At 38.9% G+C, this 23,805-nt stretch overlaps 1 protein-coding gene across 11 annotated transcripts in view; it reads right to left on the reverse strand.

Annotated features, from left to right (window-relative positions):
- CCNY (cyclin Y) overlaps nucleotides 1-23,805 on the reverse strand; it is a 335,524-nt gene that overhangs the window by 37,228 nt on the left and 274,491 nt on the right. For all 11 annotated transcript variants that reach the window (XM_049099405.1, XM_025478431.3, XM_049099407.1 and 8 more), the window contains 4 exons: nucleotides 18,684-18,784; nucleotides 12,556-12,591; nucleotides 8,181-8,238; nucleotides 7,978-8,097 (listed from right to left, as the gene is read on the reverse strand). In XM_049099405.1, the coding sequence (XP_048955362.1) occupies nucleotides 7,978-8,097; nucleotides 8,181-8,238; nucleotides 12,556-12,591; nucleotides 18,684-18,784 (315 nt within the window). The remainder of the gene's footprint in view (nucleotides 1-7,977; nucleotides 8,098-8,180; nucleotides 8,239-12,555; nucleotides 12,592-18,683; nucleotides 18,785-23,805) is intronic.

Raw genomic sequence — 23,805 nt, forward strand, 5'->3', positions numbered from 1 at the left:
TGGGTATTTAACAAAGAACACAAAAACACTAATTCAAAGGGATACATGCACCTCAATGTTTACTGCAGCATTATTTACAATAGCCAAATTATGGAGGCAGCCAACATGTCCAACGACTGATGAATGGATAAAGATGTGGTACACACACACACACACACACATGAATATTATTCAGCCATTAAAAAGGAATGAAATCTTGCCATTTGCAACAACATGGATGGAGCCTGGGAGTATAATGCTAAGCGATAAGTCAGAGAAAGGCAAATAACAGTATGATTTCACTCACATGTGCAATTTAACAAACAAGGAAAGGGGAAAAAAAAGAGAGAGAGACAAACCAAGAAACAGACTCTAATTATAGAGAACAAACGGATGGTTACCAGAGGGGAGGGTGGCATGGGGATGGGTTAAATAGGTGATAGAGATTAGGGTGTGCACTTGTAATGAACACAGGCCTGATGTATGGAATTGTTCAATCACTATATTGTACAACTGAAACTAACATAACAACACTATAAATTAACTAACTGGAATTAAATAAAACTTAAAAAAAAAAAAAAAAAGAACAAGGAACGTCTGAGAAACAATTACAGACAAGAGGAACCTAAGGAGACATGCCAACTAAATGTAATGTATCCTGGACGGGATCCTGAGAAAGAAAAAGGACAATGGGAAAAACTAAGGAAATCTAAATAAACCGTGAACTTTAGTTAATGTCTCAGTATCAGGTCTTTAATTATGACAAATATATCATTCAAATACAAGAGGCTAATAACATCATAGATGTTATGTAATTTTATAGATATTAGTAAAAAACTGGGTGTGAGGTACATAGGAATTCTATACTATCTTCACAATTTTTCTGTACATCTAAAATTAAAAGCTTACTCAAGAAAATATATCTATAAAAATGAAAACACAACATGCCAAAATTTATGCAAAATAGTCGAAGCTTAGAGGGAAATTTATTAAATTCCTACATTAAAAAAGGACAATCTCAAATCAATAACCTAACCTTCCACCTTAAGCTATAACTTCTTGAGTCCCACTTGTGTATTTTAATTCTCTACCAAGTGAAACAATATACAATTGATTTTTCTAAACAATATCCACAAGTAACCAGACCAAAAAAAAAAAAAAAAAAAAAAAAGGCGCAAACTAACGTAAAGCAAGCAGCAGGAAGGAATTAATAAAGATTACAATGGAAATAAATGAAATAAAGAATAGAAAAGTAGAAAATCAGTAAAACTAAATTTTGGTTCTTTAGAAAGATCACTAAAATTGATAAACCTTTTGCCAGACCAAGAAAAAAGTAAAGAAGACTAAAATCAGCAGAAGCAGAAACAAAAGGAGGCATTACAATGGACTTTACAGAAATTTTTAAAAATTGTAAGGGAATACTACAAACAACTGTTATCAACAAATTGGATAATTTAGATGCAATGGACAAATTCCTAAAAGACACTAATTGAAAAAGAAATAGATAATTGGAATATACCTATAAGGAAAGAGATTGAATTTGTAATATAAAAACTTCCAACAACAACAACAAAAAAAAAACAACTTCCAACAAAGAAAAATCCTAACCAAGATGACTTTAGTAGTGAATTCTACCAAACATTTAAGAATTAATACCAATCTTCAAACTCTTCAGAAAAATAGAAAGAATACTTCCTAATTATGAGATCAGTATTATGCTGATTCCAAAAGAGACCACAAGAAAATTAAAGAACAATATCCCCTACAAATATAACGCAAAAATTCTGAACAAAATACTAGTAAATCCAATCCAGCAACACATAACAATAATTATATACAACAACCATGTGGGATAATTTATCAGCGGGGGGGGGGGGGGTGAGGGAGGCACGTCTGGGTGGCTCAGTTGGTTAAGCATCTACCTTCAGCTCAGGTCATGATCACAGGGTCCTGGGATAAACTGCCATGTCAAACTTCTCCCTTCCTCTGCCTCTCCCCACCCCCACTCGTGTGCACATGTCCTCTCTCTCTCTCTCAAAAAAATAAAATCTTTTTAAAAAAGTATAATAATTTATCCCCAGGAATGCAAGGTTGATTTTAACATATTGATAAAATAAAGGAAAAATAATCACATGATCAATCTGAACATATGCTGAAAAAGCATTTGACAGAATCCAAAACTCTTTTAAGGGAAAAAAAAAAAAAAAAAACTCCACAAATTAAGAATAGAAGGGAATTTCCTCAACTTGACAAAAGGCATCTATGAAAAACCCACAATTAACATTATATTTAACAGAAAAATCCCGAAAGCTTTCCCTATAAGATCATGAACAAGACAAGGATGTACACTCTCACACTTCTACTCAACTGCACTAAAGGTCTAGCCAAGGCAAATATGCCAGAAAAACCAGTAAAAAGCATCCAACTTAGAAAGGAAGAAGTAAAACTATACCTATTGCAGATGACAGGATCCTGCATATATAAAATTCAAAGAATCTAGTAAATATTATAAAAACTAAAATGAGTTCAGCAATGAGAAAGGAATCCAAATAAAATAAATTGTATTTCTATACACTAGCAATAAACAATATGAAAATGAAAATGAAGAAAATAATTCTACATACTATTGCATGAAACAGAATGAAAAGCCTAGGAATAAATTTAGCAAAGAAGTGCAAGACGTGTGCCCTGAAAACTATAAAGCTGCTGAAAGAAACTGAAGAAAATCTAAAAGGAAAGATATCCCATATTCCAGATTAGAAGACTTACTAGTGTTAAGACTGACATACTCCCCAAATTGATCTACATATTCAATGTAGTCCCCATCAAAATCCTAGCTGATTTTGTTTCTGCTTGTTTGTTTTTGCGGAAACAAGCTAATTTTAAAACTGAAAATTTAAGGGTCATAGAATAGTCAAAAAGATCTTAAAGAGAAGAACATAGTTGGGAGAGTCATCGTTCGTTCGTTCCTTCCTTCTCTTTCGAGAAAGAGAGAGAGAGAGAGTAGGGGGAGGGCAGAGGAAGAGAGAGAGAGAGAGAGAATCTTAAGTTGGCTTCTCAACTGGCACAGAGCCCAACCTCAAGACCCTGAGATCATGACCTGAGCCAAAATCAAGAGTCGGACACTTAACTGACTGAGCTGCCCAGGTGCCCCTAGAGTTATACTTTCTGATTTCAACTACAAAGCTATGGTAATCAAGACAGTGTGGTGTGGGTATAAAGAAATACAGATCAACAGAATAAAACTGAAAGTCCAGAAATAATCTTGCACATTTACGGTCAACTGATTTTGACAAAAGTTCCAAAACAATTCAATGAGTAAAGGACAGTCTCTTCAACAAATGGCACTGCAGGAACCAGATATCCCATGCAAATAAATAAATAAATAAATAAATAAATAAACTTGGTCCCCTATTTCACAAAAATGAGTTCAAAATGGGTCACATACCTAAACGTAAGGTCTAAAATTAGAGGGATGCCTGGGTGGCTCAGTGGTTGAGTGTCTGCCTTTAGCTCAGGTCATGATCCCAGGGTCCTGGGATCGAGTCCTGCATCGGGCTCCCTGCAGGGAGCCTGATTTTCCCTCTGCTTGTGTCTCTGCCTCTCTGTGTCTCTAATGAATAAATAAATAAAATCTTTAAAAAGGGGGGGAGGATCAAAGAATTTGAAGAGACATTTCTCCAAAGAAGATATACAAACAGCCAGTAAACACATGAAAAGATGGTCAACATTATTAATCTTTAGGGAAATACCAACCCAAACTATAATGAGATAACACTTTATACCCACTAGAATTGGCTAGAATCAAAACAGACAACAAAAAGTGCTGACAAGAATGTAATATGGAGAAATTGGAACCGTCCTATTAGGGAATTGCCAATGGGAATAAAAAATGGTGCAACCATGCTGGAAAACAGACTGTTCCTCAAAAAATTTAAGAGTTACCATATGACCTAGCAATTCCACTCCTAGGTATACAGCAAGAGAAATGAAAATATATGCCTATTCAAAAACATGTACACAAATGTTCACAGCAGCATTATTCATAATAACTAAAAAAGAGACATTCATATGTCCATCAACTGATGAATTTGAATAAAGAAACTAGAATATTATTTGGCAACAAAAAAGAATGAAATACTCTACAAGTTACAAAATGGATAATGTCTGAAAGCATTACGGTAAGTGAAAAGCGAGTTACAAAAGACCACATATTATATGGATCCATTCTACTTCTTGAACAGGCAAGTCCCTTAAGAAAGAGAATAGATTAGTGGGGTTACATGGGCCTAGGGTGGGACTGGGGATGGGGAGTGGCGGCTAAAGGGTGAAGGGTTTCTTTATGGGGGGATGAGAATATTCTGAAATATTAGGTTATGGTGATGGTTGTTGCACAAGATACAGAGAACCACTGAAGTGCTCTAAGTGGATTTTATGGTAAGTTAGACTACATTTTAATAAAGCTACAAAAAATAAGGAATTAATAAAAAGGTACTACTACATCTCCTCTGTCTGGTTATTTGCAGTAGGTGCCACCCCCATTCTTCCCAACTCCCCCTCTTTATGCCTGCTTCCTCCCCATCAGCTACTGACCTCCTCTCCAGTCCATCACATCACTACAGCCCTCCAGAGGGGGCCAACCTTGTAAGCAACACTCAGGGGAGTGGCTGAGCAGTGTCCCCAAACTACAGACTTGGCCATCCTCCCCTCAGAAAGCTTACCTTAATAACTTAAGCAGTGAAACAGCAGAACAGGAGTTCCAAGTTACCAAACCCTGGGATAAGGGGTAACTACAGCAAATAGCTCCCAAATGCTCCCTAGGTATCAAAGTGTGAGGTGCACCAACACCACTTTTATTGCTTCAGCAGCAGGTAGCTATTACTACACTTACTCTGACATTTAGTATTCATTAGGTACCTGCTGTGTTCCAGATGCTGGTCATATCTCAGTGAGTAAGAAAGACAAAAAGATTTTAAAGACCTCTTAATCATGGAACTTATAAACAAAATAAGATAAATGACTAAAGCCTAAAGAATGTTAATTGGTGACAAGTGCTATGAAGAAAAAACAGGAAATGATGAGAAGGGAACATGGGGGAGAAGGGAGGTTACAATTCAAAGTATGGCCCCTCGAACGGACCCTTTGAGTGAAGACTTAAAGGAAGGCAGGGTCGTGGCACATGCTATCTGGGAAAGAGGATTCCTGGCAATGGTGTCAAGTGCTCAAGTCCCAAGGCAGGTACCGGTATGTGCAGGAAAGACCAAGAGGCCCAGATGGGAGAGTGGTGGCGGCTCAGTTGAGATGAGAGGTGGCCCAATCCTATTAGAGGTCACATAAAGGCCTTCTTTCTGTCTTCCTCAGGGAACACAGAACTGCTGGAGGAACTGCTGGAGGTGTTTAGCAGAGTGAGGAAAACAATGGCTGGGGACAGAGCCTGGGCCCTTCTGTCCTATCACCTCTGGGTAAGAACTGACTGTTCCAAGGGCAAACATCTGACCCAAAGGAACTGGACCAATCACTGATGAAGCCAATCGAAATTCATCTCCTCTCCAAAATCTGACCTAAACACAAGAGGTTGAATTAGCCAGTGTTGGGACTTACACAGTGATAGAGCGCCAAGGTTAGGACAGCTACTTCCCTGCCACGTCCACCTGACCAGAAGCCAGCCTGAAATTTAATGCTGCAAACCCAAAGGGAATAGAGACAAGAAAAGGCAGCCCCAGAGAAGGGGGCAGTGGGGGGTCGGGGGAGAGGACCCTGCCGCAGAGGACAGGGATCCATGGGACTCTGCAACCTCCCAATCAATCTCCTGCCTTGGCTTCTTATTCTTAGTGTAGGTTTCTCATCCTTATGATGAAAATCCCTGGCGTAGACAGGGAGCTATATTTTGTTATCCAAGTACCAAACGTGGGACTGAAAAGGCTGTCTGCTCATGGCTCTAAGGTTAACCCAGTAACTCCTGAGAGAAAGGACAGGCCGTACAGAGGGGCAGCTGGAGACCATGGTCTTCCACCCAACCCCCACTTTCCACAGCTGTTGTTGGGAATATTATACAATGCCCATAAGCAAAAACTTATCAGAATTCAGCAAGGTGCAATTTCAGTTACTTCATCCTTTTTTAAATTTCCTCATGTGTCAATATCAATGGCAGAACTTTCAGAATATTCTGCAAGGCTAAAAAAATACATCTAGTGATATTAGGTTGTTACTCTTTTAAAACAAAGGTAATTAAGCTGTGAAATATTTGCTTTGAGTAAAGTAGGTTCTGGGTATTTGAAGGTCCTGGAAGCTCTTACCACAGGCAGGCTGCAGTTTTGTTCCTTGTGGGCAACAGGGCCAGAGCTAACTGCTGTCCGCCCCCAGCTTCAATCTGGGCAGCATGCCAAGACACCAGACAATTCCCTGGAGAAAGGTAGTGATTAATGCTTCTCTGTCAACTCTAGACTGAACTTGTTCTGAATGGCTGCTTCTGATCTGAAGCGGCACAGAGAAGGGCAGAATGATCATAGAAAGGGCTCTCAGCCACCACAAGCCGCAGCAGCCAGAAGTGGTCTGCAGTAATGTACCTACTACGTGGGACTCCGAAGCTGCTCATCTCTCATTAGGTTGTAAATACCACGACCCCAATACAAGCTCATCTCCTGTGAAGTCACCAGTTTATTGAACACGTCAAGTGAAGGTTTCCATAGCTACTGACAAAAATGCACCACTCCTACAGCACTCCAAAGACATGAACCAACCAAGGCTCCCTGTCACCCTTGGAAATGGAATGCACCTCAGATGTTCTCTTAATATCTCGGCTAAAGCTGGGGAAGTGGCAGGGATTAAAATCTCAGCCCTTGTCCTCCACAGGACACTAACCTCTTCATGCTAGTAACTCTTATCAGGTCACAATCAGGTCATAATTTTCTTAGGAATTAGAGTTAAAAAAATCCCCGTGTTCCATCTGTAGCAGTTTCAAAATAAATCTTTCTTCATGGCATGAAGGTTAGTACTAATCTCATGTGGTCATCTGGTTTTCTTACCCTTCTTTTCTCTTTATTGCCATTTCCCTTTACAACAATTTCAACCCTGCATCCCTGCTGCGTGTTTTTGTAAGAACTTGAAAGCCAAGCAATAAATACACTTCTCAAATAGGACAGAAGAATCTAGAATCATTCCAAATCACCCAATGATTACTTGCTGAATGTCTGTTTTACCCATTAGACAGCAAGTCAGTGAGAGAAAGAGTGAACACACAAACGGATGAACCAATGAATGAATAAACAAACAGGTTTACTGTTGAATTAGCTGAAGGGCACAAAGCTCTTAGTGTGGCAGAGATACAAGGGGTCCTTGGGTGGCCTGTAAACTTTCTAGTAGACAATAATCTCTTTTCAGAAGCAACAGGAATGGCTTTCGGATCTCCCTGTGGGATGGCTTACTCACAGGCAGAGCTAAGTTATCTAAGTGCACACAATAAAAGGTGAGAATGGGTTCCACGTTAATCTATTTCCCAAATGAGATCTGACCTAAATAGTCTCTAAAATTTTAAGAATCTAAGTAAGATTATAAATTTTTATATCTTATCTGAGTATTAAAGTGCAGATATGTCCACATTGTGTGTGAATATCTTACACATTACTGACACAAAAATCACAAAAGAGAAGGCAGTAATACACAGCACGTCTTCCTATACAGGTATTCACAAAGGATATATGTGTCCATCGGATCTTATTAATGTCATTAAAATCTTTGCACAGAATCAACAACAGGAAACCTGGACATTTATTGTTTTTGAATGTGATTTTATAACTGACTTTCAGTGGGGACTGTGGAATGGACTTCACACCCTCTTTTGGGGGATCCATTATGTATTCTTCCAAAACAACAACAACAACAACAAAGACAACCTTGAAGGCGAAGATGTAGTTTCCCTAAGGTAGCTGGTAAGACTCTCTGCTTACCATCTCTGCCAGCGAACTACAGAATCGCTGCAGTCATCATGAAGGCACTCACCAGGGTGACAATGGCACATTCAGCTGTCAGCTGAGCAGCACTGAACAGTGTCCGAACAAACCGGTAAATCTGTTTCTGCTCGGGGTTGTGTTTGTCATAATCTGGTGGCACTTCGGATTTCTGGGGAAGGAAAGAGTTTCAGATGACTGGCCACCCAATAAAAACAAAAGAGAAATAATTAAACAACATCAGGAGGAGATTACCGAAAGAGGGTGAAGGTTTTCATCAAAAATATCTAAGAGCATCCTTCCATCTGGGTCCCTGGTGGGGAAAATAAGAGACAATAGAGTTTACTTTCTGCAAGAATGCCATTCAAAATAAGATAAAAATATATTTTGATTTGACATATTTCAAGAAACTAAAGTCAATGTTAAATGTAGGAGATGCTATTGGTTATCCACAAGTAATTTTCTTATGTATAATATTTAACCATTTTTGTCTGAACAGTCTATGAAACAAAGGTTATAAACCACATTTAGTTGAATTAACCTAAGCAAAAATACTGAGATTTTCATTTTCTGAGTATTCAAATGAACCAAATCTAAGCAAGTGACAAACTTCTTTAAACATTTTGCTTCTCAGCAAAGGTGGATGGATATACTTAAACCATCCCTATACAGTAGTTGAATGGAAAGAAGTTTGATAAAAATGAACATTCAGGATGTTCTAGAAAGTAATTTGGAGTTTTCAGAACATACAACTTAAACACTTTGTTAATTAAGAGTTTCACAATTTTATATTGAAAAACAAGAGATGATGTGTAGAAAAGCTTAACTCAGTAACCCATAAACCTATAAAAGAATGGTTGGTTGCTACTAGGCCAGAAAATGTCATTTAACGTGGTGACAGTACCTTGAGTTTGGTTGGGCTCTACAGAGACGAACTGCACACTTCACCAGCAAAGCTCTGCTTTCATCTGTTTTATGTCATTTGACTTCTGCCTAAAAATGGTTCTTTAAAAACCAAATTTGGAAACTGGTGCTTTGGTAACAGCATATAAATTCCATAGTCTGTGCTTCCAAAGTCTATTAGGCTTGTGAATATCAGAAGGGTATAGACCTGTCCCTAACATATACCTTTCATAGTAAACACCACAATTTCTGCTCTATAAATTTACTGCCTGCATAAAAATAATATAGAAAAAAGAGCTTAAGGGGATCCTTGGGTGGCTCAGCGGTTTAGCGCCTGCCTTTGGCCCAGGGCACGATCCTGGAGTCCCAGGATCGAGTCCCGCTTCGGGCTCCTGGCATGGAGCCTGTTTCTCCCTCTGCCTGTATCTCTGCCTCTCTCTATATATATGTCTATCATGAATAAAAAAATAAATAAATCTTTTTAAAAAAAAGAAAAAAAAGCTTAATTGAACAGCTAAGTTTTTATTACTCTATTTATACAACAGGAATTATTTTTAAAGCTTTGGGCATTCATACCTGTGTTCATTTTCACTAGCCTATGGGAATACAGCCAATAAAGCTTTAGATGAGCTGTAGTAAAAGAAAGGACTAGGCAGGACCTGATAACAGGGTCTGAAAACAAAGCTCCTTCTGGGTGCACTCAGTTACACTTCCTTTTATAATGACCTGGTTATGAAGAACCAGTTGGTTCTCATCTCACTAACAACCTCTGCAAGATATTCGAGGTGCTGTGTAAAAGACAAAACCTGGCCCTGCACCCCATTTTCTTGGGCAGTTCAGCCCTGATCAATATTCCTGATGAATAACAGACCCTTAAAAGCCATTCAGCATTCTAGAGAAATACTCACCAGAAGTAAGTTTAAAAATAAAAACAGGATGAAAAATATAAAATGAGGATTAAGAATTTAAGCTAAAATGACTCTGGAAGAAAACTGACTCCTCTGAGAAATGAATTTTCCTTTCACTTTCATTGAAAGCTATGTATCCCAGGGCACCTGGGTGGCACAGTTAGTTAAGCATCCTACTCTTGGTTTCAGCTCAGATCATGATGTCAGGGTCCTGGGATCGAGCCCCACTTTGGGCTCCACACTCAGCATGGAGTTTGCTTGAGATTCTCTCTCCTTCTCCTGCCCCTCCCACTAGTTTTCTCTCTCCCTCAAATAAATACACAAATATTTAAAATATAATAAAAGGAAAGAAAGCTATGTATCCCAGAGGCACCAAGGTGGCTCAGTTAGTCAAGCGTCCAACTCTCAAGTTTGGCTCAGGTCATGATCTCAGGATTGTGAGATCAAGCCCCATGTCAGGCTCTGCACTGGGTATGGAGCCTGCTTCAAATTCTCTCTCTCTCTCTCCCCAACACCCCCACCCCTGTGCAAGCCCTTGAAAGCAAGCAAGCAAGCGAGCAAGCAAGCAAGCTGGCTAGCTATGTATCCCAGCTGAGTAGCAGCCTCTCTATCAAGCTACTGTATCTATCACCAGCTCCAGAAGTGAGGCCAGTATGACTGATTGAGAAGAAAATCTACAGGGTCATGCCACTTCTTCCCAAAGATCTTCAGGTTATAATCTGTGGATTTATCATGCTTGTTTCTAAACACTTGCTTTTTTAGTTGGATGTTCTCCACTTCTTCTCACTAACTTTTGGTCAATTTATCACCATTAACCCACTAGATTATATGATTAAAAGTCTCAGTATATTGTTTGGGTTCAATCCTCAATTCCCCAGTTCATTAGCTGTGCTATCTTAGGCAAATTATTTAATATCCCTGTGCCTCAGTTTCTTTACCTCTAAAATAAAGATAACGTATCACCTCATGGTACTGTTTTTAAAAATAAATGAGATAATGCATATAAATAGCTGATCAGGGTAGTCAGTGCTTAATAAAGCTGGCTCTTATTATTACCAGTTATGGCTACAAAATAACTTTGAGATCCACTGCAGTCTAAGAACTGAGAAATCACTTAGAGATGCTAATGCAAAATTGGTCTGAAAGAACATCTGAGTTTCACTAATGGTATTACGTTGTTATTTAAGACTTAAATTTTTAAAAGTTTGAACTGTTATCTGAGAAATGGGCAGCAAGACAAAAATTTGCACTTTCACTGATACACTATTCTGGTCAAGGTTCAAAGTTCCACAATGCTACATTTTCTAAATTCTTAAATCTAAATTCTCAAACCCCACAATGAACTATGAATCACAATTACAATGCAGAAAAAGGTCATTACAGAGAATACCTTTCCAGGTGTTTGTGTTTTCTCATAACACTGTTCATCAGAAGTTCCCCTTTGCTGACCTACCACAATTCTCCAACTGCCCCTTTGGTAAACAGACTAAAGGTGATGTAGCCCCCACCCATTGAGATCCATGCTAACCAAGAGGTGGCTGTGCTTATTCCCAGAACTGGTTCATATTTATTGTTATATAACATATGAAAATGTCACATTAATCAATGAAATTTGACTACAATGAGTGGCTTTGTTCTTATGAAAATAAAGAAGGAATGCTTTGCAAAGAGCCAATAAAAGGTTATCACCAACAATAAATTTGCTATAGATTATGTATGGTCAAAACCCGAAAGATTCTACACTCAGATTATTTTGTAAATGTCTTTTGTTTTCTATTGATTAATAAAAAAAACTATATATATGTGGAAAGGATGAATTACAGGGGTGGCTTATAAAATAAAGTCACTTTAGTACTCTAATCAGTGCCTAATGTTCAAAGCAAAAGTTCGATGCATAAAAAATCGGCAATGAATGTACTTTTAAACATTTATGTTGAAATAAAATGTTTGAGGCAAATTTTTAAAGTGATTTTTCCATGATTCCGTTTCAATTGACTTCTTAAATTAACTAAGTTTGTCTCTAAACACACTTATATCAGACAGAAGTCTATTTCTACAGGAGTTTATGTCTAAATTTACACCAAAATTTCTTCTACTAACTTAAAACTATAAACATTTTTTCTCATGTTGACGTTACACACAGTAAAATTTTAAAATAATATTTTATAAAAGAAAGACTGTTTAAGCAAATTATACAGAAAATCATCGAGGTGCCTGAGTGGCTCAGTGGTTGAGAGTCTGCCTTTGGCATAGGGTGTGATCCCAGGATTGAGTCCCACATCGGGCTTCCTGTATGGAGCCTGCTTCTCCCTCTGCGTAAGACTCTACTTCTCTCTGGGTTGCTCATGAATAAATAAATAAAATCTTAAAAAAAAAGAAAATCAAAAGTGAAAAGGAAGCTGAGCATTATCAAGAAGATTTGTTTTAAGGGGTGGTGGAAAGAGAGGTGGGTAGGGGGTTGGGGTAACTGGGTGATAGGCACTGAGGGGGGCACTTGACAGGATGAGCACTGGGTGTTATGCTATAGGTTGACAAATTGAACTCCAATTAAAAAATATACAAAAGAATTAAAAAAAAAAAGATTTGTTCTGTTTTGCGGACTTCAAATACAAATACCCATTTGGTTTCCTCTGCTTGAGAAGCAGTTCAGGACTTACCTGGCAAGTTCTCATAAATTACACAAACTCTAGAAATTCCATGATAACATGAGTAAAGAGTACAAAGACTGAAGCAACTAGAACATAATAGGAAAAAAACAGGAAAAACATAACAGGAAATAACGCGTAACATTTTTAGCACAAAATTAATCATCCACATACCTGTTTTTGATGTGGTAATATATTGCGAGAGCTACACTGTAAAATAAAATGCAGAGTTCAACGTTTTGTAAGCATGCATATTCAACATGTTATATCATCTGACCGTAAATATTTAAACTTAAGTAAAAGTCAAATAATCCACCTGAACCCATTTAATTCAGAATACTGATCAAGTATTCTTCATAGCAAGTCAATCTTGTACTCAATCCCAGCAATCATTAAATCTTTTCCAGAAATACCAAAATTTCAAGAAGTATTTAGAAACAAATTCTCTTTCTACTCAAAATTTTAAGCTTTCTTCACTTGTAAAATACAGGCACTACGTGAAACAGGTAGTGCAAATCAAACATCATTGGAAATTTCCAACTTAGTACCTCCTAGTCTAGAAAAAACTGTGGCTTATTTATAACTACCAGAAAAATGTGAGCATCACCTACAGTGGTTTGCTATTTTTTTCTCTTAAATCAATAACCTCTCGGCAATCCACTTACCTTATTCATACACTTGTTGAACTGTAACTCGTAGTTAAAATTTTATTTTACATTTTAAAAGATCTGAATTTAATGAAGACACTCCCCTCACCTGAATACTTTTTCTCAAATAATGTTTTTCTGACTTTAAAAAAATGCATTATATTCATATTGTAGAACTTTTGGAAAATACAGTAAGTATATTAAAAAAAGTAAACGCAAAAAAAAAAAAAAAAAAGTAAACGCTGGGCAGCCCAGGTGGCTCAGCAGTTTAGCGCCACCTACGGCTCAGGGCATGATCCTGGAAACCCGGGATCGAGCCCTGCGTCGGGCTCCCTGCATGGAGCCTACTTCTCCCTCTGCCTGTGTCTCTGCCTCTCTCTGTGTGTGTCTCTCATGAATAAACAAACAAAATCTAAATAAACAAACAAACAAATAAAAATTTAAAAGTAAACCCTTTGCCCAAAGATGACTACTATTTTTGAGATATATAAATATCTATTCCTATTGATAAATTTTATGTGTAAATAGGTTTGTGTATTACTTTTATCTTACCACTAAAATATGCTTTAAAACCATGATTTCAAATGGCTGATTATATTCCACTCTAGAGTTGCTGAATAATTACCTAATCCCCTGCTACTGAACACTTGTTTCTAATATTTTGCAATTATAATTAACACCATATTGATATCCTCATGGATAAAGATTTGTGCAACCTGGGACTATATTATTTCTATAAGAAAACAATTACAGAATATTTTCTGTATTAATTAAAGTCATTAATAATTGTAAGGCTCCCCAGATACACTGGCAACTATTTTGTAGAAGTGTGCCAGTGTTCTTCCCCATCAGTCTGTTGCAACCTCACCCTTTGCTGACATTTACCTTAAATATTCCGAAAAAATGTCCTCCAATCGGAGACGTAAATTAAGTACTTGTTTCAACTCAGGTGAGTTCCTATGATCACCTATCAAGTTGGCAGGGTTATTCATGTTAACTGGCCAATAATACTTTTTAAATTTCCTCTTCTGTAAACTGTCTAAATCAATCCACTATTTTTGTTTCACTTTAAAATTTATTGAAGAGAACAAAATGTATTTTTTAAGCTTCTAAGACTATTACTTATTTCGCTGTATCAGATTGTTTTCTGGGTACTCAGAGCACAGAAACTGCCATCCTGGCATCAACATCCAGGTAGAGGGCTCAGTCCTAAACATTTCAGCTTACTTAGCGCTGGATTCCAAAGAGCTCAGAGGCTCGCCTATGACTTCCTATGACAATACAAGAAATCTCTTGTCTCTAGACCTATTCATTATATGATTTCAGCTAAGTGTTAAACATCTTCACGAGCAATGGCAATATGTTCTTCTCCTCCTAACATCTTCAAGAGCGTCTAAGGTGAAGGAATTATAACTGGAGTAAAAGGTCTTCAGAATTAAAAAATAATAATACTATCTTCAAGCATACATTAACAGTCCTGTGAAGAAAGAAAGCAGGCTATCAACTCTATTTCTTAAATGAGAAAAATTCAGGTTCAGACACTGGATACCAGGATCTCTGACTGGTATAGAGGTTTGTTTAATTCATTTAACAGGCATGCTGTGATGACTGTTTTCTATTCTAATGTCAGATTTAAATTGATGTTTCATGACTGTGTTTGGTGTAGTAACTAGCTTAGTCACTTGGACTGAGAAAGAAGATGGTTCTTGCCTTCTTTGTGAGAGAGCATGACACACGAAAAATATCTCTGGGCTGGGAGTCAGAACAACCTGGGTCTAAAACCTGGCTCCTAGGAGCACCTGAGTAGCTCAGTTGGTTACGCATCTGCCTTCAGCTCAGGTCAGGATCCCAGGGTTCTGGGATCAAGTCCCACACTGGGCTCCCTGCTCAGCAGGGAGTCTGCTTCTCCCTCTTCCTCTCACCACATTTGTGCTCACTCTCTCTGTCACGCTCTCTCTCTCAAATAAATATATAAGATCTAATAACTAAAGCAAAACAAAAAAAACCCACCTCCTTCATTTATTAGAATTCAATCACCTCTGAACCTACATTTCCTCATCTATAAAATTAGGACTATTCAACCTATATTAGAGAACCGTTTTTATAACCAAACGAAATATATAAAAGTGAAAGTTCTAAAACAAAAGTCATTATTATGGTTATTATATAATAATTATAACAATTATAATTCCATCCCAAGAGGTGCTTTGCTTCTGCAAATTGAGTGAAAATCTTGAGGGCCCCAAAGTCACTATCTTCTGAATCTCCTGAGCCAAAAGCAAGGTTGGACATTATCATGGCCTTAACCTTCAGGAAAAATAGAGCCACAATGTAGGACAATTTCCACTCAAGGCTATATCCCAAGAAGTAAGAAAACAAAGCTCAGAATTCACATATAGCGTAGCTCCACGGCCAGTTTAGTTGGTTATCTTGAAAGAAGTGACTGCTCAGGGCAAAGAGCAGTCAGTGGAAACCAGTCCCACACTTTGGGCTTCAGAGGCCTAGTCAATTCTGCTACGTCCTCAGAAAATGGTGAGATCGTACCAAAGATGGGCTGGAGTCAAACCAGAAGTACATTTGGAATAAAGGGTTTGCTCAACTGCTTTTGCCACATAGCTGGGAATAAAGAAATGTTTTCTTGACGAAGAAAACAAAACAGACTTGTGACTGCTGGCCCTCTATGTGACCTCTTAGCTAGAGCCAACCTAGCAAAGCATGCAACAAATCCTCAAACCTTTGAAGACCAAGAGGTGGTGTGTTCTGGCAACACAGAGAAGCTGAACCAGAGGTTTGGAGGCAGGTGGGTAAAGCAGCTGCTCTCCAACACTCAGGGCCCAAGGACCATGGCAATTTAGTCAACAGTGTGAATGGGGCTACCCCTGGCCCTCCACCCTGTTCTCTAATCTCATTCCTATGCCTGTCACAGAATCTTGGATAGGGGGAATGGAGATAAGCTGCAGAGGCATGGGGGGTTGGTTTGCAAATGCTAAATTCATACCACAGCTGTTGGCATTTAGGGGAAAGATGGGAAAATCAAGTTCTCAAAAAAGAAATTTTGCCCATGAAAAGAATGAGCACAGAATGCCCAAACTTGTTATACTTAAAACTTTTCATTTACTGTTAGAATAGCACTCAACCCTCCATGCATTCCTCAACTAGAATTTGTAAATATGTTTGTTCATTTTGGCAACCCACAATTTACAGAAGGGTTTTCTTTTAAAAATTTGGTTAGAAATCGATGTTTAGAATTCAGAGGATTTTCTTGAAGAAACAGGGATTTATACTTGTTTTCAGGAAGCAAGTTCAGCCCACAGATACTCACCATGTCCACAGTGAAGCTCAAGAATATTCATGGTTTTGGTATTTTTAATGTCTTGGGGGAGAGGACCAAGAAAAGGGCTTGGATTTAGGGAAAGCAGAAAAAGCAAAAAAGGAGACCAGGAGTTTCCTTTTGATAGGCAGAGGATAAGTTTTAGCACAACTTAAGAACAGAAGGGCACCCGGATTTAGCTTCTTCCGAGTATCCCCTTCCCCTTACACCATCATAGACCCTGGCTAAAGCTCACTCAGCCTGCTAACATCTTGAAATGTTCCTTACTCCTTGGCTCCTTGATTATAACCCAGCCAAGTGTGAGATACAGGCATTTACAGGGAAGGATTCTGATGGTACTACTTTAGTTAGGGTCTACCCTGCTACCAGGCTCAAAATACACATTTTTAAAAAGAAGGCACTTCTTAAAATAAATGAACCACTGACTGAAGGAATTTCAGGTAGCACAAAGAAAGTGTCTTTCAGATCAGGTAAGTCATAGTATCTACACTGAATGTTTTGTTTCAATAGTCTACTCGTTAACTGGGCCAGCTTTTCAGCTTTTTCCTCCATGTATTAACCTATAATTTAAAAGTTTCACATGAACTCTGATGGGGAAGGGGAGAGCAAGTGTCAACTTACACCAGGAGTTGTCACCCTTGGCTGCCTACTAGACTCTCCTAGGGAGGGTGTCAAAAATCCAGACACCAGATCTGTAGGGCAGGACATCAAACATCAGCATGCCTTCCAGCAACCAGAGGACTCAGGGTGTAGCCAGGGCTTGGAACCAATGATTTGCACAGCAGCACATTTATAAACTTAGGTGACACTGAAATATCAAAGTGTTAACCAGTTTTCCCATCAGGCTCCTAAATGTCTATGTCACAACCAGTGGCAATTTTAAGTTATCCAAGGGTGAAGTGTTGAGCGACTGAGTCGGATCCATTTGTAAATCCCAAGAGCTCTGGCTGGCCCTGAAAGCGAAGGTGCCCTCTGCTCCACTTGGCCTCCCTTCCTGCTGAAGAGGATCCCAGGATTAAAGAGAAGTTAGCAGCTTTCATTCTGGGGTCTCTGGAACTTGTGCAGATGTCAACAGCTGCATGGTATATATATCTTCAGGGCTTTCCACTCCTCTCCACAATTACTAATGATTTACTCTAGGAAATACTTCCAAGAGGTACTGTACTTCCTATTTTGTGGCAGTAAACTATGGCCCAAAGGCAGGAAGTGGCTCAGTCAAGGTTATGTGGAGCAATAACATGCAAACCTCTTCTGAGCTCTAAACATGGACTGTCTGGGTCTATGTCCCCTTGTCATTTATCAAGCCCTTAAATGCCACAATAATAAGGGAAGAAGCCACATTTCTATTTAGATCTTAGAAAACGTGCAACTGTTCAGGAGAGAAGGCAGCTTCCCTCAAGTGGGCCATCTTCCATCTCGCCCTGGGAGTGGATGCTGTCCAGGAGTGGATGCTGTCCACAGAAGACTGATCCAGTCCCTGCTGCCTGACCAAGACTGTGATTTATTGTCACATATGGTCATACTCAGAAGAGGGCTTCTAAGCCTGAAAACATGGCCCACTGAAATGAAAGAATATTTCCTATTTAGAAATTTAAACACGGACATCATACACGAACTTAGACTGCTGTTAAATGTGTAATTTCTTGAACACATATAGCACATCACGTTTTCTGTGATCTCTGTCAAAGGCCATTATTATCACAATGCTAATGGGAACATTTCAAAAAAAAAAGTGTTTCTTCTCTCCTACCTTCCATTTTAAATTAAGGAAACTAAAGCCCAAAAAGGAAAGGATTTTATCCAAAGACCCCTCTTCTGCCTGTAAACCCCACTTTAAAACAAAGTTCCAAAGAGAAGGGTCTTACCCCAAACCTTTCCTGTTGTTGAGAGAGCCAAGATCAGAGCTCAGATCTCCTGATTCTGGGCAAACACATTTTCACTGTCAGGCCTGCTTCCTACTGTAGCCCTGCGTCTTAAATGGGACCACAGAAGCCCTGCCTTATTTCAAAGGTAAAATAATAGTAGAGTAATTCTAGGATGGCTTTAATAAAAAGTGGGAAGGTAGAAAATATGCATAGAAATCAAATAATGTTTTCATCTACGTTTAAAATAATTTTTAGATTTGGCGTTTTATGTAAATGGTAATGTGCACAAATATTTGAACACTTCACATTTAAACCAAAATCACATTTTAAAGAGATTTCCTCAATTGTCAATGGCCTCCTCCAGCCCAATCTTACCACCCAGACCCCACAACCAACCAGTTAGCTGTCAGGTTAAGGAACAGAAAAAGCATTCAGTTAGGCAAAAATGTGTATACCCACCATTTAATTGTATACTTGAGGTTTGGTTGACTGACTGTGCTATCATCTAGGAAAATAGTGGAGCAGGAGCTGTATTTCCTCGCTATTTGTCCTGGAGGATGCTAGAAAACAAGGGCAATAAGACAATAACAATTAAATGGGACTCAAAATTCTTCCAAGAAACACCATCCCCTTAAACTTGGGATCAGACCACAGAGGAAAAATGTCTTACACAAGAAATTTTAATACTACCTGCAAGAACAGTACAAACACACTTTCTTCATACAATGAAATCCCTCCTACATGTACAAGTCACCAGCACTGCTAGTCCCAAACCTCCTTCCCTGGGAGAACAGCACTCTCCTTGCAGAGTCCACACAAATCACCCAGCCTGGGGCCTGTGTGAAACAAGAAGTACACTCCTTGTTACACCAGTGAAAGCCCCTTATTAAGGCAGCATCTTGGTTTTATGCATCAAAATGAAGGTAAGAGACAACTGTACCCATTCTCCCTATCCCTGAGGTACAGCTGATTTGGAGGCCATGGAAAATGCAGCCAATGTAAATTTATATCTCCTGGTTAATCAGCTTGAATTTCAGGAGGCGAAGTTATAAAGACAAAAGTATTGCTTTGCTAGGGGCAAAATACATTTTAAAGAGGAAGACTATCTGATAATTTTGAAAATACAATCCCTGGATGACCTTCAGGTAGTGCCTGCTCCATCTTATGACTGGTTCTTTCACAAATGTATAAATGTTGAGCTCTCTGAGGCACCTGAGAACTGAGAACTACTTTTGAAAGGTACTGGTAAAGAATACAGAATTTATATCATGCACTGATGACACTAAGTAGATTTTTGGCAATATGTGGGCGATATGATTAGTAGACATTGCTCCAGATAATTCTTATTCAAAAGCAAGTTAGGGGAAAAAAAATAAAATAAAATCACCCAAACAAGCTTCCATTTACCTGGTGCTATGTTGACCATCTAAGTGGCATTTTCAGCGACCAATCCAAATGATCTCTTTAGGGCTAATAAAATTGCCTGCCTCAACTGCGCACTTGCAACAAAATCCTTAGTGTTTACACTTTACTAATGTAAAGAAAGCCTTAAATAGTCAGAGACCAAATGCCCCCATTCCACACTTTAAAATATACTTGTTTAAAAAGGTTTCCTCTAAATTAAGTTATGAAAACAGGCAGTAGCCTGACAAATACAAAAAGGATGTTAATAAACAGAATCTCCCTTCAAAACTAAATAAAAAAGTAAGTCACTATTTTAAGTACCCAGTTCCTTAGATCATGGGTAGAGGGCACCGCACTACTGAAACATTCTAATCCTCCCTAGCACTGGTTTATAAATAGCATGTGGGTCAGAAGGAAATAACCAAAGTCAGGAAATTCAGTTCTTGGGCTTTCCTTCTTAAGCTCGCACTGTTCTGTGCCTGTGTAAGGAAAGGGCACAAAGAAAACTTGCAAAGTTCAAGTTATAATTTGAATGTCAATTTTAGATGGCATTTTCACATCTATCAAATCAATCACAACATTCTCATTAAGACAATCCAAAGGCACTACAAATATTTTTTTCTTTTCTTCAGCTCTTCTAGCAATCATATATGTCACACAAAACACTAAAACTCAAAACATAAGATAGCTATTAATTCAGGTGGCAAGCTTTTGAAGGTCTTAATGAAAGTTTCTCCATGGGTGCAAAATCTACTACAAACAAAATCTCAATAGACACTATATTTAACACAAAAATTCAGTAATTAACTGATGTGTTAATGAATTTTTAGAGACATGGTATAATCCCAACAATGCAGCTAGATGACAATTCTAATTCACTTCTATTTTGTGTGGTTTCAATTATTCCCTCTGATACAAATTTCTCAGGATTGAAATGTGATGGGAACTAAACCTAAGAAAACATGGGCATGGGAGTCCAGGAAAGGAGATGAGGAACACACACAAGTGAACATAATCTACATCCCTTCACAGTCTAAGGAACTCCCTCCGTGAGCCCACAGCTACATACGTGTACCCTGGGCACACACAATCCCTAAGGGTCAGAGGGTTATTAGAAGGGTGGCAGCCTCCCAGCACTCAGGGCTGGTGTGCCAAAGCCCTCAATTTGCCAAGGGAACACCAACTAAGCTTTCATATTATACAACAGGTTCTAAACAAAATACAAATCCTTGGTATTAAGTTATACAGATTTTTAGTCACAGAGTGCATCACTCTAAAACACAGTATTTGGGTGTTAAGTCACTTGTTTAATGTCAGAACTACAAGATTCAGAGAATGTAAACTTCTCTGGATCTGAAATCTACATCACTAAAAAGGCTCAAATAATCAGAATCCTGTAGCAGAAAAGCTCTTGATTCCAGGGTTGCTCTCCTGCTTTGGTTTCTGTTTTGAATGGTTCCATGTAGCAGAGGGAAGGGAGAGCCAGCCCAGGCCCCAACACCTCTCAACAGGCACCAATGTGTGTCCTGCAACACAGACAGCTTGAAACTCTGGCCCTGCCTCTGAAGCATCAGAGACACATGCACGCACATTCACAGAAAAGCATGTTCTCATTTGTTCAATATTTTGAATAAGCACATGGTATGCCAGTTTTAAGACTACATAACATAATAGTACATTGATTTAGTTGTCCCATGGTTCTAGAAAGTCCAGAGGCTTGTACATGTGTGTGTCTGGCAAAGCTAAAACCTCCCAGTTAGGTTTCAGTGTTTCTGCATAAAAAACATGGCCAAAAAAAAAAAAAAAAAAAAGAAGAAGAAGAACATGACATGGCCATCTGATGCACTGGTAACAGTAGTGAGGAAGATGGTGTTGCAGGTGTGAAGCGGATTCAGCCATGACTAAGAGCTGGGCAAGTTACTCAGCCTCCCTATCTGCACGTCACCTCCCTGTCTGCCACAGAGATGATAGGGTCACATGAGGAGCAGATGAGTTAAGATTCATTAAGGGTGCTAGCAGTGCCAGCACAAGGGAAGCATTCTAACAGTACTTGTAAAATAAAAAGTATACTAAACATGTAAAAAAGGTGATAGGAATACTTTTTATGCTAATGTCTGTTTTACATATGAGAAGTATACAGAACAAAATACACCTAGGATAGTATCTGACTGGAAAAGGACAGGTGCACTGGCTTAGACAGACAGTAGTCTTGGTAAATGTCAACCATGAATGGCTTGGACAGGGAGCAGAGAACAGTCCAATTAATGAGAAGTCCAATGATGGATTTTAAGGAAATAAATGCTCTAAACTATTATTCAAAATATTTTAAGAAAATAAAAGTTTTTATCTTTGAAATGTGTATATTTTACAAATTAAGTAATAAATATGTGGAATAAAACTTTAGAACTGAGTGAACGTCATCAAGTCCACCTATTCACGTGATGCCTACAGTATAAAATAACCTATTATTTACACCCAGATCCATTAACACACAACTGTTGGACTGTACATTTAAGACGCTTTCATGGAGGAATTATCATGTGTCCCAAATACCAAGATTATCCCTTCCTGTAATTTCAATTAGATGTCTGTCAGATACAAAGACATGTAGATACACACACACAACCACACATACACACAACCGCACACACACACGCAATCCAAGTGCAGGACAAAGAGAAATGAGGGTACAGGGATAAGACTTGTCACTGGACCCTCCAAATGACCAGAAATCCTTCTCCCAACTACTTGAACCCCCTGCCTTCTCAGATCACTCTGACCTTCCCTGGGCAGCATGCATTGCAGAGAACCCATAGACCATCAGGTAGCAACCACTCGCCTTACTGCTGCTTCCTCCTTGTCAAAGGAACGTACCTGGAGTACTGCTTCCCTCACTCCAGGGGAAGATCTAACATTCTCCAGGCCAGGGCTAGTAAATGACTCCGCTTCTTCACATTTTCTAGAAGTCGGCTCACCCTTCACATTCAATACACCCATTCACAGAGAACTCCAAGCTACTGTGATGAGTCCTTTCCATTCCTAGCTCTCTCCTAGTCTCCCTCTCTCTGACTACTCAGTCCCTGTTTGTGGACTGAACTTCTCAGTACTCCCTGGAAGGTGACAGTCTTTTCTTCTCCCTGTACGCAGTCCTCCTGGGGACCCATTAGCTCAACATCCTTCTGCTCTCCTTTGAATCCCAAATCTCTCCTCTTTGGCCCCATCTCTCTTCCAAGCTCTCCACCTAAATGTTCCTCATAGGCACCTCAAACGGCACACTAATCTCTTCTTCCATTCAATTATAATGGCTTAAAACAAAAAAATCCACAAAATATTCTTGAATATTGTGTCTTTCCTTTGCTCTCCTTGCATCAAGTACTATTGAACCTACCTGCTAAACACATTTCAAAAGTATTTTCCTCTACATCCCTCCAGCCACTAACTGGTAAATGAATGGCCTCCATCACTTCTCACTGTATTACTATAAAAGCCTAGGCTCATTCCTCTCCAAACCAGTCTTTCTCTGATGCTGTGATCTTCTTACAAAGCCAATCAAATTACCCCCCCCCCCCCCACCCCGCTTAAATGATTCAGAGGTTCTCCACTGCAGGGCCGGGACACTCATCAGCTCTTTATCTCCCCAGGTCACCACTCCCTTCTTCCTTCCACATACACTACACTTTGACATAATTAAATGCTGACATGATGCCAGTAACAAATTTTATTTAACGGTCACCAAAAAAAAGCCAACAGCATTCTGGATATTTTATATGTGTTCACTTACAGCTCACAAAACCCTCCAGAATTCTCATTTTGCAGATAAGTCAAGGAGGTCAGAGAAATTAAGTACTATTTCTGAGGTCAAATCTAAGACACCAGAGTTCACATTTGTGAACACATTTGTCTGACTCCAAAGTTCATGTCTTCCTACCAACAGCAAGGAGAGTGCCATGTATTAACAACCTGGCAAACAGAAGCTCCTGGCCCTTGCCATTGGACAGAGAAATAACAATGACATGAGCACAGGACCCAAAGTCCTGGTTCTCTTGTGGTCCTGCTAGGAACCAGTTCATGTGAATGAGACACTCCAGTTCAGGTGAAACAAGATTATGGCTGAAGTTTGAAGTAATAGAGTTCAGCATATAGTTCTGCCACTGATCAGCTGTGTAACCTCGGGCAA

This window comes from Canis lupus, chromosome 2, assembly GCF_003254725.2.
Source record: "Canis lupus dingo isolate Sandy chromosome 2, ASM325472v2, whole genome shotgun sequence".
NCBI classification, from domain to species: domain Eukaryota; kingdom Metazoa; phylum Chordata; class Mammalia; order Carnivora; family Canidae; genus Canis; species Canis lupus.